General features: G+C 50.9%; 1 protein-coding gene across 1 annotated transcript in view; it reads left to right on the top strand.

The window, feature by feature from the left end:
• NAV3 (neuron navigator 3) overlaps positions 1 to 14,725 on the top strand; it is a 289,038-nt gene that overhangs the window by 256,297 nt on the left and 18,016 nt on the right. The window contains 3 exon segments of the mRNA XM_015415209.1: positions 286 to 460; positions 899 to 996; positions 1,688 to 1,783. Coding sequence (XP_015270695.1) covers positions 286 to 460; positions 899 to 996; positions 1,688 to 1,783 — 369 coding nt within the window.

Below are 14,725 nucleotides of genomic sequence, written 5' to 3'. Positions count from 1 at the left end.
CAGTTTCTGTCAGAGCTCTCTCAGCCCCACCTACCTCACAGGGTGTCTGTTGTGGGGAGGGGAAGGGAAAGGAGTTTGTAAGCTGCTCTGAGACTCCTTTGGTAGTGAAAGGCGGGGTATAAATCCAATCTCTTCTTCTTCCTCAGTATGTAGTGTCACATTGCTTTGAAAACTGCTGGATTGGTTTATGAATCTATATACTATGCCAGGTTGTTGACCTTTTCCATGCTGCACCCTCCTCCCCCTTTTTAAAATATGCATTTCTTCTTGTTCTTTAAATGCTAGAATGAAATCGAGATACTGAAAGCTGAAAATGACCGCTTGAAGGCAGAGACTGGAAACAGTGGAAAGCCTGCCCGGCCATGCTCAGAGTCTTCAAGCAGCACATCTTCATCATCTTCTCGTCAGTCTTTGGGGCTCTCTTTGAATAACTTGAATATCACTGATTCAGTTGCATCAGGTATATCGGAGTTATTTTCAGAGGGGGACTTTATTGTCCTGCTTCTCGTATATTCATGTGTGCGAGCACACACCATGTCGAACTAACTTACCTTTTCTTGCAATGAAAGCTGGGAATTCAGAGGATCTAGTACGTCATGGCAATAGATGATGACATTATAGAAAATTCTTACTGTCTGAGTTAGGTGCTGGCATCGAGGAATAGAGTTCATGTGCCCAAAATCATGCAATTCCTACCAAAGATCATCAAGTGTTGTGTTCCATTACCAGACAGCAAAGGATAAAGGACAGTATGAATGTACAATGAGCCGTTATAATCATAGCTCTTGCTGATGCATTAAAAACATAGGCACAGAGGTTAGAATTACAAGTAAAATCAAATGGATATGTTCTGCCAAGTTTGTTATGTTTGTAAATAGTGTTTTTGTATTTTTTCTAGATATTTTACTGGAGGATGTTACAGATGGAACTCTTCATAAAGAAGGCCAGAATGTTAAAATTATGGTCACAATAAACAAGGGCTATGGTCGATCCAAGGTGTGATGACTTCCATGCTTTATTGCTATGTTCATCATAATTATCCATATGCTGTTGCTGCAGCAACAAAGGCTGTACTCTATTAAGTGTTCAACAGGGAACATAGAATACAGCGCTTTCACTTTTGTCTTATCTTGTATCTATATTTGTATCATACTGGCCATGCCACTAATTGACTATAGGCTGCAAATTGTTCCAGTTTCTTTGTATGGGATCCCTGCCTATCCTGAAGAACATGTCATAACTTGCTAATTGGCAGGAAATGGTGCATTTTATCTTCTTATCTACTATACATCTTACCCTTAAAACTATTTTTGAATAAAAAATGATCAAGTTACATTCAGTATAGTTTGCAGGGTTATCTGCACCAAGAGACTTGTAATGTCACAGAAAATTGCCTGTTCAGACCTTAAAGTTTATGTTACAGTAAATAAAAAATTGACCATTTTACTGTTGCTCATATTTGCCTCTCAGTATACAATGCTTACAACACAAAGATTATTGTGCTGTCATTTTCAAGAATATTTGCATGCACAGCTGCATGATGAAATGTTCTAATTTATAGCATGTTTGTGTTCCTACAGTAGCATATCTTAGTGAAGTGTATTCAGTAAATCTGACAAAACCATGTCTTGTTAATCTTGAACTGTGAATCTCATCTTTCTTCCTCTTTTGCATACTCTCTTCACAGGACCAAAAAATGCAAGCATATTTGGTAGGATCTATTGGGGTCAGTGGCAAAACAAAATGGGATGTGCTAGATGGTGTAATCAGACGGCTTTTTAAGGTAAAGGTTTTAAAATGTAACTCATCGAGTCCATTCAGAAGCATGACCATAGGCTAGTTTTGGTTATATTTGCCTATATTCTTAATCTCATCTATCACTAAACAAATGTGTCAAGGGTTTCATGTAGTAGAAGCAGCCATGGGGGAGTAGTTGGAGGTGGTTCGGAATGAATAATGTGCTCTCAAGTCACAACTGACTCATGGTGACCCCTTCTACTGGGTGTTCCAGGCAAGAGATAAGCAGAGGTGGTTTGTCATTGCCTTCCTCTGCCTAGCAATCCCAGTCTTCCTTGGTAGTTGCCCATCTAAGTACTGACTGTAGCCGACCCTGCTTTGCTGCAATTGGGCTAAGGTGGGCTATTCAAGTTGCTATGGGATGGCTTTATGAAACCTTATATTTTGTCAGTGTATCACATCTTATTTTCATCCTGCCCTTTCTCCAAGGAGCTCAAGGGTGACTTACCTGGTTCTTCCATAGTTTGTAAGAGAACTAGAGATCTATTATAGAGAATTCTGAACACAAACCTACTGTTGCCAGAGTTCCCTCAGGTATGCAACAAAGATCTAGTTTCTTTTATGCTTTCAGGTACATTTTAACTCTCTGGACTTAAAACATACATGCCCCAGATTTTCTCCTTATAACATCTTTGTGGCAAGAAAAAGGTGATTCCTTTATTTCCATTCTGTGCCTGATCATTGAACTTACATTGCTATTTCAGTGCTATTTTTCTTGACTTTAATAAGGATTCTCCTTTACTGCACAATCCTTGCCAATCAGGGATCATGTAAAACAAATTTGAAACATCACAGATCTATTTAGAAAACCAGATTTAACAATGTGATACAGAGCCCTTAGTCTGAAGTCTCTATGCAGGTCTAGTCCATCCAGCATGCACATTCAAGCAAGTGTTCTGTTGAAGGAAATATAGTGCAGGTAAATGACATCCACACTTGGAGACAAATGCCAACATATGTCAAAATTTTCATTTTGTTGGATGCTTTCTGCTTCACCATGTTGAATGAAACAGCATTATTGTTGCAAAGTAGGGCATCCGCCCGGTTGTCAAAGCAACTGCATACACCCTACATATATTTTTCTTGCCCTTCCAAGCAATTCTCCATCACCAAAAATGGGGGATGCTTTTCAATGGATCACAAAAAGATTCATATATTCCCTTCTCCCCTCAGTTTGGCTCTAGTTTAAAGTACTGTTCAATTCATTGTTAATCCTGTTCCATGTTATTCCTGCTGCACAAACTGTTCTGTATTGCATATATTAAGGCAAATGTCAAATATTTTCTGAATGTTTAAATATGCTGGCAAAATTGCATAAGGCTAGAGGGAAATGTCAGTAATCTTTGTGACATCAACCTGCATTTGTACACCTGAGGCATTACAAACTATCTGTAAATTATGGAAATGAGAGATATTTGGACAGATGTGTGCACTGATTATAAGGGATGGGCACAAACTAGGAAAACCAGCCGCTCTGCCAAACTGAACTGGTTCAGGGAGCTTGGGATGTAGGAGTGGCCCCACCAGGGTCCTAGTAACTCCAAAATCACAGGGCATCTCCAGCTGACTCTCCTCTACCAGCCCAACAGGTTTGGTGAAGATTGGGCTTGGGGGGTACATGTTACAGACCCCCCCCAAACAATGTGCCCCCAGAAAAGTGCTTTTGGGGAAAATGTTAGGCATTGGTTCTGTACAAGCTAGAAGTATCAAACTCACGGTGCACATCCCTGGGATGCCTCCTACATGCCCTACAATTTACACGCAGATTGGATTTGCGGGGTCCAAGTTACAGACACCCAAACAAGGTGCCCCGAGGAAAGTGCTTCTCATGGAGATGTCAGGTTTAGGAGTGTATAGAATGGGCCCTGTGCAAGCTAGAGGCATCAAACTCATGGTGGACCCCCCTGGGATGCCCCCCTATATGCCCTGACTTGAGGGGTCTGAGTTACAGCCTGCCAAGGAAGGTGCCCCCAGGAGAGCTTTCTGGGAAAATGATGTCAAGTGTGGGTTCTGGGCCATAGAATGGACACAACAGATCCTATGTAACCTAGTACAGAGGAGGCATCAAACTTACAATGGACCTCTCTGGGATGGACACCCCCTTCCTCCTGGAAGCATGCGGGAGAGAACTGCTGCTGGCACTTTTGCAGATCAACGTGTCCCTGGCTGGGCCCATCCTCTCTCCAATGACCAGATGAATGCAGGGCCAACCCCCTCTGCCCTCGCCTGGGAGCCACCGACATAGTAGGTGGATGTAGTGCATCGCAGGCCATGGCAGGGCAGGGCCAACCCTCCCACCCTGGCTGGGAGGCACCCATTGTGGGTGGTTCCATGTCCCCAGGCCCACCCTCCCTCTGGAAGGACAACATGATTCTGGGGCAGAGCCAACCCTCCAGCCCTGCCCAGGGCCCAGGAGCCACCTGCATGGTTGTGGGTGGCTGCATATCCCCAGCCCCACCCTCCCTCTGCAGACAGACAATGTGACTGCAAGGCCAACCCTCCCACCCTGCCCGAGGCCTGGGAGCCACCTGCAAGGTTGTGGGTGCATGCCTCTCCCCAGGCCCACCCTCCCACTGAGGTCAAGGTGATTACTCACAAAGTGAGAGCCAGTTTGGTGTAGTGGCTAAGTGCACGGACTCTAATCTGGGTTTGATTCCCCACTCCTCCACTCTCAGTGCCTGGATGACCTTGGGCAAGCCATAGTTCTGCCAGAGTTGTTCTGAAAGAGCAGTTCTCGAAAGAGCTCTTTCAGCCCCACCTACCTCACAGGGTGTCTGTTGTGGGGAGGGGAAAGGAAAGCAGTTTGTAAGCCGCTGTGAGACTCTGAGCGAAGGGCAGGATATAAATCCAATCTCCTCCTCCTCCTCCTCTTCTTCTTCTGTGCAGGGCCAACCCTCCCACCCTGCCTGGGGCCTGGGAGCCACCTGCACAGTGGGTGGCTGCATGTCCCCGGGCCCACCATCCCACAGTGTTCAAGGTGACTACAAGGCAGGTCCAACCCTCCTTGCCCTGCTTGGGAGCCACCCGCAAGGTTGCAAGTGGCTGCGTCCCCCGAGGCCCACTCTCCCTCTGCAGATGGACAATGCAATTATGGGGCAGGGCCAACACTCCTGGCCAGTTTGGGACCTGGGAGCCATCCACAAGTTTGCGGGTGGCTGCATCCCTCCAGGCCCAGCCTCCCACCACAGTGAAGGTGACTGAAGGGCCAACCCTCCCACCCCGCCCTGGGCCTAGGAGCCACATGCAGCCGAACAGAGAACAAATCACAACTATAAGGGGCGCTCTGGCTTGAACCCGCTGCCAACAGCATCTTGTTTCCAGGAAGGATTGGCCATGCATGCAACACTATCCTCCCACAGTCACCTTGGATTTTGGAGCCCATGCCTCACAAATACCTTGCCAGCAGAATGACCTTTGTTGGCCAAGTGATGCGCCCCAAGACCACTCAAGCAAAACGAAACCAGGGTTGGCTCTGGAATGCAGCCTGATCTCCCCAACAGCCCAGAAGGATTTGGCCATGCCCCATAATGGCTCTGCCAGCAGACGGACTGAAAGGCCATGGTACCTCCCTGCTATGTCAACAAGGACCACTGGCCAGCAATGTGCTTTGATGATGTGTTGCCATGAAGACCCCAGGTCATTGCAGATGAGGATGCCACAGCATTCTGCAGCTGAGGGTGCCATGGCTTGTGCCACCGTAACAGGTTGCCCACATGCAACACATGTTCTTAACAGTGGCCCGATGGTCTGGGCCTGGTAAGTGCCCTGCCCGTGAAAGGTGCAGGTTGCTGGTGGCCAGGAGTTCGTCATTGCACAAGGGGAGTTGGCTGAGAGTCAGGGCCCAATAGAAGCAAAGAGACAATGAGGAAAAGAAAATGAAATGGAAAAGCCACACAGACTTCAGGACAAGTCCCTGGTGAAGATCTTGGCCATGCGGTCATGTCAATCACCTTGACCAGGGGGGCAGTGACAACAGTCAGACTCTGTGCCCTAGTGCACTGCTACAACAACAAATACCAAAGTCCTGGGACAGGGAGAGAGAGGGATGGATGGCAAGCCCTGTAACCAGTCACCCTGCGAGTGGTGTGGGTGAAAGGGGATGGATGTGAGAGGACTGTGTGGCCTAGGCAGGGAAAGCAGCCATGGAAAGGAAGACAAGTTGCCCTGGGAACTAGGATTCAGTCAGTTTGCCTTGAGGAATTGGCCTTGGCCTTGGCCTTGCACTGGACTCTGCTTGCTGACAGTGCTACTGGAAGGGGATGGCCGGTGTTGGAAGAACAGTCCCACTCCCTTTCCAAGCACAATTTTTCTCTGGTCACAGCCCACCCCTTGGTGAAATTCAAGGTCGACTGGAATCAGGAACTCCCCATGCTCGTCACACTGGTGTGATTGCCCACAATCACCTTTACGGTGATGTGACTTGAAAGGGATGGATGTGTGAGCCGCTTAGCATGGATGAAAAACAGTGCCATGAGAAGGAAGACACTTCCCTCTGGAAGTTGGACTGGGCCCTGGCACTCACGTAGTCTGTGGGACAAGTGAGAAGACATGACACTCACATGCCCCAGGAGGGTCATCGATGCCCTCTTTCTATTCACCTTGCCAGTGTGGAGATGGAGCCATGGAATGTGGGGAGGCCCTATCCGGCTCACATTTAGAGAAGGAGACATGGAACAAAGAAGTTAGTGATACCTCTCCATTATGTGCTGGGTCTAAATCGAGTCCACCATGGACAACTACCCCACAGCATCCCTCAAGTCAGGTCAGGTGCTCATAAGGGTGGGCATGGGCAGCTGTGCACCACACTCACCTAGAGGAGTGAGTTACAGGATGGCTCAAAGCCCAACCCACCCAGTGTGACAATGAATGCCCAAACCCGATCATCGCTGAACCAAGGCCACTTTTGAGAGAACAGATCGCAAGAATAGAGGGAGTGGCTCTGGCTCAAGCATACTGCCAACAACCAGCGTGGCTCTGTAATGGAGCCTGTGACCAGACTGAACAAGAGGATGCATTCCTCGCATCAACCTACAGTGAACACCCCGGGGCAGGACCCACATCAACTATCCCTTGCAAACACCTTGCCAGCAGGATGGCTCTTGAACTAAGGAAGACCCCCAGAGTCCCCCTCCCCAGCTGGTGTAAGAGGGATGAATGTGGCTATCGATGGCTACAGCAAGACCCAGGACTCAGTCAGGAAGGAATTGTCCTGCACCGGCAGACTGCAGTCACCTTGCCAGCAGGGCGAGTGAGGGGGGTAATGCACACGAGCAAGGAGGAGAGAAGATGACCGGACAGAAGTTTAACATGACTGATTGGCTGGGGTCACCGCTGGTCGTGGTCACTCAGCGTCGAAACCCCTACCGCACCCTGGAAGGAAGCATGGCCTGCAATCACACTTTAACAGAGTGGAGGCTGCCAACTAAGCAGTGACCTGCATCACACCCAAACGCCCTGGGTTGCCCTGCAGTCACCTTCCCAGCAGAATGGGGAAAAATGAGAATGTTGTGGAGTTAAATACCAGTGGCAAGGCCAACCACTGAGACTGCATAGTTGGGATTGGCCAGGCACTGTGATCACCTTCCCAACAGGGCAAATAAAGGGGGTTATCTGAATCCCAAATGTTTTATGTTGGACTCATGCTCCTTACCCAGGCTCTGCCTTGCAGGCAATATCGGGCGGGGCCACAGCCGCACGCTCGGGACACCATCCGGGAGCCCCCCGCCGCCAAGAAAAATGCACTTGGCAACCCTAATAGGGGAGCAGTAAGACCCTGTGGCCTACCACACTGCCACACTACAAACACCCAAACTGAGATACATCCCAACACAGCCAGAGCAAAATGAATGCAGGGATGGCTCTGGAATGTGTTCTGAGCCCCAGCACCCCAGGTCAATTGGCCATGCCCTGTAATTGTGTTGCCAGCAGACAGACTGAAAGGACATGGTGGCTTCAGAGGGGGGGGGCCTGTTGGGTCTGGAACATGATCACCATCTACAGCAACATGGATCTACAGTGCTGTACCTGGTCAAGGGTGGGCTGTGCTTTTAAAACACCCTGGGAGGATTTGGCTGGATCCCATAATCATGTTGCCAGCAGGCAGACTGAAAAGCCATTCCTGCAGACAGGAGGCTGGAATTGGGAACATAACCAGTATCTATAACAGCATGGATCCCTGGCATAATACCTGGCTGTGGGATGGCTCTGCTCTTAAAACACCCCGAGAGGACATGGTGGCTCCTGACAGAGTACCCAACGAGTCTGGAATATACCCAGTACAGCAGCATGACCTGGTCTCACACAGTCAGGGAGCTGGACCTAGGTGGCCTCACATCCCAGGAGGATTTGGCCATGCCCCATAATCACATTGCCAGCAGGCAGACTGTATGGCCATTCCTGCAGATGGGGGGCTTGGGTCAGGAACATATATGCCAACCCTGTACAACAGCATGGATCCACAATGTTGTACCAGGCCTTGGGTGAGCTGTGCTTTGAAGACACCCCGGGAGGAAATTGGCCATGCCCCATAATCACACTGCCCTCAAGCAGATGCAAAGGCCATGGCAGCTCCAGACGGAGGGCCCATCAGGTCTTCAACATTATGATAACCTGGTACAACAGCCTGAATCCAATTTGGTAACTGGACTCCTGTGAGCCATGATGATTCTCAAAAACCCCAAAGGATTTGGCCATGCCAGGCAGAATGAAAAACCATGGTTGCTTCATACAGAAAACCACACTGGAACATATGACTGGACTGTCCAATGGCATGGATTCATCACAGTCATGGGCCTGGACTTAAACACCCCGGAAGGATGGCCCCATGACAGTGGTCACCTTGCCGGCAGGGAGAGTGAGGGGATGGCTCTGAGTCTGCAGTGGAGCCCATGACCAGCACGAACACAGGAAAGGTTACTTGGCCAGTCCCAGCTAGCTAGCACAGTGGCAGAATTAACACTAATCATCATCATTCCTCACAATCACCAGCAGTGCAAGAGGGGGACTGTAACAAAGGGAAAGATCCCCAGGCACCCGGAGCCTCGGAACATGGAGGAAGATGGAAAAATATCCCACAGAAAGCCCCTGGCCATGCCCAATCTCAAGAGCGAGCGAGAGGTATTGGCTTTTGAGCCCTGGATAGGATAGTAGGGATGATCTCATCAGTGCCAACACCAAAACAAGGCCTAAAGGAAAAGGTTGGGAACCAGCCACCAATTACCCGACAGTGGGGTGCGTGAGAGGTGATTTTATGGATTTGACTCAACCCCACAGTCCCCACCTCCTGGAAGGGAAGCCCAGAGAGTCCTGGTTACACGTGGCTCCCCCAGGTCTGTCTCTCGGCTGCCTGGCAGGAAAGGAAGAACACAGCCCATCACACGTGGAATCACTGCTGAACAGCAAACACGTTTGGATTGGATTGAATTGGCCCTGCACTGCCGTCACTTTGCCAGTAATGGGAGTGAAAGAGGACTGAACTGAGCCATCTAATGAAGGGAAGGCCCATGGAGCATGGGACAAGGGGAGGGGGAGGGGAAGAAGGAAGACACTCCTAAACAAGGCTCTTGGCCACGCCCCCCATGCCCATGCATCCAGCCCATCAGTGTCACTGTAACAACAGAGTGCGAGTGAAAGGGAATGGCTGGAGCCATGGGATGATGGTGGTGAGGAAGGTGAGGGCGAGGAGGAAGACCTGCAAAACTGTAAATGTAACCAAGGCCTGGGGGGGAAGTTGGCCAACCAGCAATCACCTTGAGAGCAGGCTGAGTGTCGTGTGTGTGGCAATGGAACCTCCTCCACAACGTTGACAGAGACTGCCACGTGGCAGCTCCAAAACAAGGTCTAGTGCCTGGTAAGCAACACTTTCTCAGCTGAGTGTGAGACGGACGAAGGCTGCATCCATCATGCAGAGTGGTGTGTGAGAGAGGGAGGGGTTGGCCAGAGCACACTGAATAATGGGGAGGCCTTTTCAGAGAAGAGCCATCACAAGCTGAAGTCAGGGGATGGCTCAAGGTCCATTGCCCGCCCAATAAAACAAACACCCAAACTCGACCCATTCCACAGCCACCTTCGAGAAAACAGATTGCAACCTGAAGGGGTGGCTCCAAGTGGAACAAACAACAACATAGAATTCCAGGGAATGGTTGGCCTGGCCATGCGTGCCCTGCTATCCTCTTGTAGTCATCTTTGATTGGGGAGCCCATGCCCTTGCCAGTGGTGCAAGTGGAAGGGGACTCGGTGCAACAGATTTAATGGAAGCCCCCTGGACTTTGTCCCCTGTATGCCATCTGTGTGTCCTGCCCCCCACACAGGTTCTGGCTTGTGGCTGGCACAGGAGGGATGATCTTTGGTAGCAACCCCCAGTGACACACCAGAAAGACTGCCCTGTGCCAGCAGCCAGTTGTCACCTTGCCAGTGGAGAGGGGATGGCTGTGAGTCTGTTCTGGAGCCCATGACCAGTCTGAATAACAGGACATGTTCCTCGGTGAGCCAACACCTAGCAATACTTGGCCCTCATTTTCACCTTGCCAGTGGGCTGAGTTGTAGGGACCCATCTAACAAGGAAAAGGACCCCCAGACCCCTATAGCCCAGGAGCAAGGGAAAAGAAGGAAGATCCCCCCAAAAAGGGTTCTTGGACACGCCCCCAGTGCCCACTGCCCACGCAGCCCATCAGTGTCACCTTGACAACAGAGACAAAGTGGAAAGGTTCAGCTTGACCCCGGGATGACGATGGTGATGACACGGAGGAAGACCTGCCAACCAACCTGAGTCCCGGGGGTTGGGAAGGTTGGCCAACTAGCCTTGACAGTGTTGCGAGCAGAGGCTAATGACTGTGGAGCACCCCTGCACGCAACACCAACAAAATGACATTGAGCCTGTTCCAAAACAAGACTCTTGCCCCTACCTGGTCTGGCAAGTGGCACCTTCATAGCAGACTGAGAGTCAGGACAGCTGCAGCCACAGTGCCAGTGGGGAGCATGAAAGGGTTTGGCCATGGCCCAGGAAATGGAGGGAAGGCTGTCTCAGATGAGAAGGGAAGCCACCGAGCACCAAAGCAAGCACCGTATGTTGATGTGCTGCCTTGAAAACCGGAAGCCATTGCATGTGAGGAGGATGCCACAGCGCCCCACACCTGTGGGTGTAATGGCTTGTGCCACTACAAAGGGTCTCTTACATGTACCACATGCTCTTGCCAGAGGACTGATAGTACAGGCCTGGTAATCACCCTGGCTGCGAATGGCAGGGTGGCTGGTGGCCAGGAGTCATGAGAGGAGATGGTTCGGAGTCAGGGCCCAAAGGGAGTAAATAGAAAAGAGGGAAAGAAAGGGAAACAGAAAGAAAACCCAACCTCCGAGACAAGGCCCTGGGGAAAGTGTCTGGCCATGCAAAAGTGGTAATCACCTTGACTGCGAGGCCAGTTTGTCCCTTTCCCATAGTGTGCCATCACACGAGTAAACACTGAAATCCCAGGGACAAGGAGAGAGAAGGATGCATGGTGTGCCCCACAACCAGTCACCCCACCAGTGGTGTGGGAGGAAGAGGATGGATGTGATAGGAGTCGTGGCCTGGGTAGAGGAAAGCAAATTTTGGACTCTGTTTGCTGCTGTTCCCGGTGTCTGCCCTGCCCCTGGAATCACCCTGGCTGTGGTGTGGTCGAAAGGGTATACCTCCAGATCCCTGAAGCAAAGGGATGCATCATGGACCTTTGCTAGGCAAAGTTTCAACAAGTCAGCATCCTGATATGCAAGCCCATCCCCAGCCGCGTGGCCTGCCAACCATAGATTCCGCCCCCATACTGGAACTTCAATGACATCAGTGACCAAAACCGCTGCCCACATCCCATGCCCAGGAAGAATCTGCCAAGCCAAATGCAGATAGTGGGGTGAATGACGCAGGCTCCCCCAAGTTGCCTAAACCTTATGTGATGCTGATGAGTTGGAACTGCAGCCTTGGAAGGAAGACAAGTTGCCATGGAAAGGAAAACAAGTCAGCCTGGGAACTAGGAGGATTCTATTGGCCTGCTGTGCCCACCCGGCTCTTCCAGAATCACCCTGCCAGTGCTGTGGGAGAAAGGAGATAGCTCCACAACAATCTTTCCCTGGCAAACCCAAGCACAGAATTCCTACCCCATGGCAACTCCCCTACAGTGTGCCCCCCCAAAAAAACCCGAGAACCACACAACAGGACGTGCTGCCTCGGGGACCGCAACCAGCTGCCAACATCCCATTCCCAGGAAGGATCCACCTGCCAAGTGCAAGTTACATGGAGCGATTTACACAGGCTGCTTCCAGTGCCTGTGATCACTGGAAGCCCCTTAAATCAGCCTGAACAAATGAGACACATCAAATATTATTAGGGAGTGCTATGAAGAGGATGTTGTTCTGGGAGATACTAGGGTTCTTCTGAGTGAGGTTGATGTTTTTTGGGTTGGCTGTGGGGCTATTCCAACAAAGCCCTGCAGAGGTGGCCATCTTCCCAGCCAAGCACCAGGGGTGTGACTCGTGGGCCACATGCCAGGATCACCCAGAGAGGAAAAGGAACAGGGGGACACGCAGGAAGACGACCAGGAGCTGTGACCTTACTTTGCAAGGTCCAGAGCAGGGTGGCCAAGCAGGAGGAGGTTGACCTTCAGGAAGGCCAATTCATCCACCCTGGCCGGGTCCAGGCAGGAGCAGTGGGGGCTGAGGATGTCTCCCAGGTGGGAGAACACCCAGCCACTCTGCACACTGGTGGCAGAGCAGGAAAGGAGATTAATGGCCACCCTAGCAAGGTCTAGCCATATAATACTCTTGCGCACCCAGTATTGAAGGGGGTCAGAATTAGTGGGCTCAGGGGACTCTCCAAGGTACTCCCTGACCATCAGCTCAATGGAGTCCTCTACCATTGCACACCTAGCCCCCCCAGCACTGCTCCTGACCTCCTCCTTCACAATCGACAACCAGAACTGGGGATTCTGGGTCACCTCTTATCAGGCTGTGCACTCCATTCTTCCTTCCTCCTCCCCCACAACTTCTTCCGCCTGCTGTTGCCTCTGGCCGTGTCCATGACTCTGAAACCTGCACACCTCATGGCAGAGGTCACACTTCAACTGAATGAGCTGTGCATTACAGAGGGTGATGCTGCACTTGATGTGGGGGCTGCACATGTAGGCCAGCTTGTACTCCCGTCGAACCACTCAAGCTACATTGTGTTGTTGTGGCAATGTTTTGCCACCATGTGGTCCGCATCAATCTCCTGAGCATCCAGAATCATCTTATAGCCAAGTGGCAGTGGGCCTCTCCCCTCCCAAGGCGTGGCCGTCATCCCACTTTGGAGTTCCTCTAGTTGCCACCAGTGGGTGGTGAGAAAGAGGTAGCGGTGATGCCAGCCGTTCCAGAGGTTTGCCATCAGGTGGATGGTTTGCCCTCACGCTTTGGAGAGTTCGGCCTTGATCAGCTCCACCATGGAGCAATGTATGGAGGGCAACAGTCACAGGCTCATGATCCTCCTGAAGGGGATGGTGTACCAGGCAACCACATGGTGCATCAGCCAATAAAAGGCCACATCCTGCACAAGGAAGAATGGTGGGCCATCAATGGTGGGCCATCAATGGCAATCATTTCACTGATGGAGTGAATGACTGTCTTCTGAGCCATCCTCCCTGCCCCTTTTCCCGGCACTGGAACATCCCTGTGAGCATGACTTCTTGGAGGGTGGCTTGCCTTGTAGTCCCATCCAAAGACTCCAAAGAACCTGCAGCCACTCTTTGGGTGGCCTGCTCTTTCCATTGCCTCTCCCTGCTGAGCGGGAGTGAACCTCTTCCGCCTCCCACTGGTGGCCAACACTCCTTTCTCCAGCGATGACAAACTGGGGTGTGCCCTTTGCAGGTGCCTCTGGAGAACGGTGGTGGCTAAGTGTTGTGGGTCCCTGCCCCTCCATTCACGGCCATTGCATACCTGGCACTCCACCAGAGGGTGGAAGTATTTCCATGTTGTGAAGTGGAACTGTGTCCCCACATCCATTGTTGAAGCAGGTGGAAGGCACAGCTGCTTCCTGGCATTGGGCTGGGGAGTGCTGGATGAGGACATACTGATGGAAGCAGGAGCAGCAGGAGTTGGGAATCTTGGGATGTGGAAGGGCAGGATGCATCACCACCACCACTCTCCAAGTCACTGCTGTGACTGTCCTCCCTTCAAAACAGAATTTCATGCTGCAACTTAGGCAGCAATGCTGAAAACTCTTGAGTGGCAGTTGACAGCCCCGTGGACATGGACAGAGCAGGGGAAGTGGGCGCCAAGACCCCCGATGATGTGCTGGAGGCATCCTCCACTGGGAGGGAGGCTGTGCTCGTCACCCACAACCACTTGGCACAGGGGAAAGTGATGGCATTCTCCTGTGGACACAAGTGTGACCCCTTCTACCCCCTCTCATGGCACCGAACACCTGACCAAACAAGCACCCAACCTAATTGCAGCCCAGGTGTGTGTGTGTGTGTATATAAAATGGCAGAGAACTAATTTGAATCCCCCCCCCCAAAAAAAAGCAGCCCAAAAAAATACCCCAAAAGCAATCTCATGTCTCACTGCAACCCAAAGTGGGGAGGGGGATGTTTTGAAATAAAATGAAAAGAAAAAGGAAGGGAAACCACCAAGGAAGCAGACAGCGGGAAAATCCCACTAAACAAAAATGCTATGTGAAAGAGAAATTCAATCCTGATTATCCCACCCTTTGCAGCAAACAAACAAGCCAAACCAAATCACAACACAGAGGAACCCTGGCCCCTGACTGAGTAGGCTAGCTAAGCAATCCCCCCCACCATGCCCAGCAGCAAAGCTCTTTCACGAGTACACCCTCTTCGTCCAAACCCACAATGCCAACAAAGGGAACGCACACTTGTCCTGAGTCCCTTTGTGATGAATGGGAACTCTGTTATTGGCAGGCAGCAGTGCC

This window comes from Gekko japonicus, unplaced genomic scaffold (assembly GCF_001447785.1).
Source record: "Gekko japonicus isolate JY-2015 unplaced genomic scaffold, Gekko_japonicus_V1.1 scaffold118, whole genome shotgun sequence".
In the NCBI taxonomy this organism is placed as follows: domain Eukaryota; kingdom Metazoa; phylum Chordata; class Lepidosauria; order Squamata; family Gekkonidae; genus Gekko; species Gekko japonicus.
The sequence above is the reverse complement of the archived record's forward strand: the minus strand, read 5'-3'. Positions and strand labels throughout refer to the sequence as shown.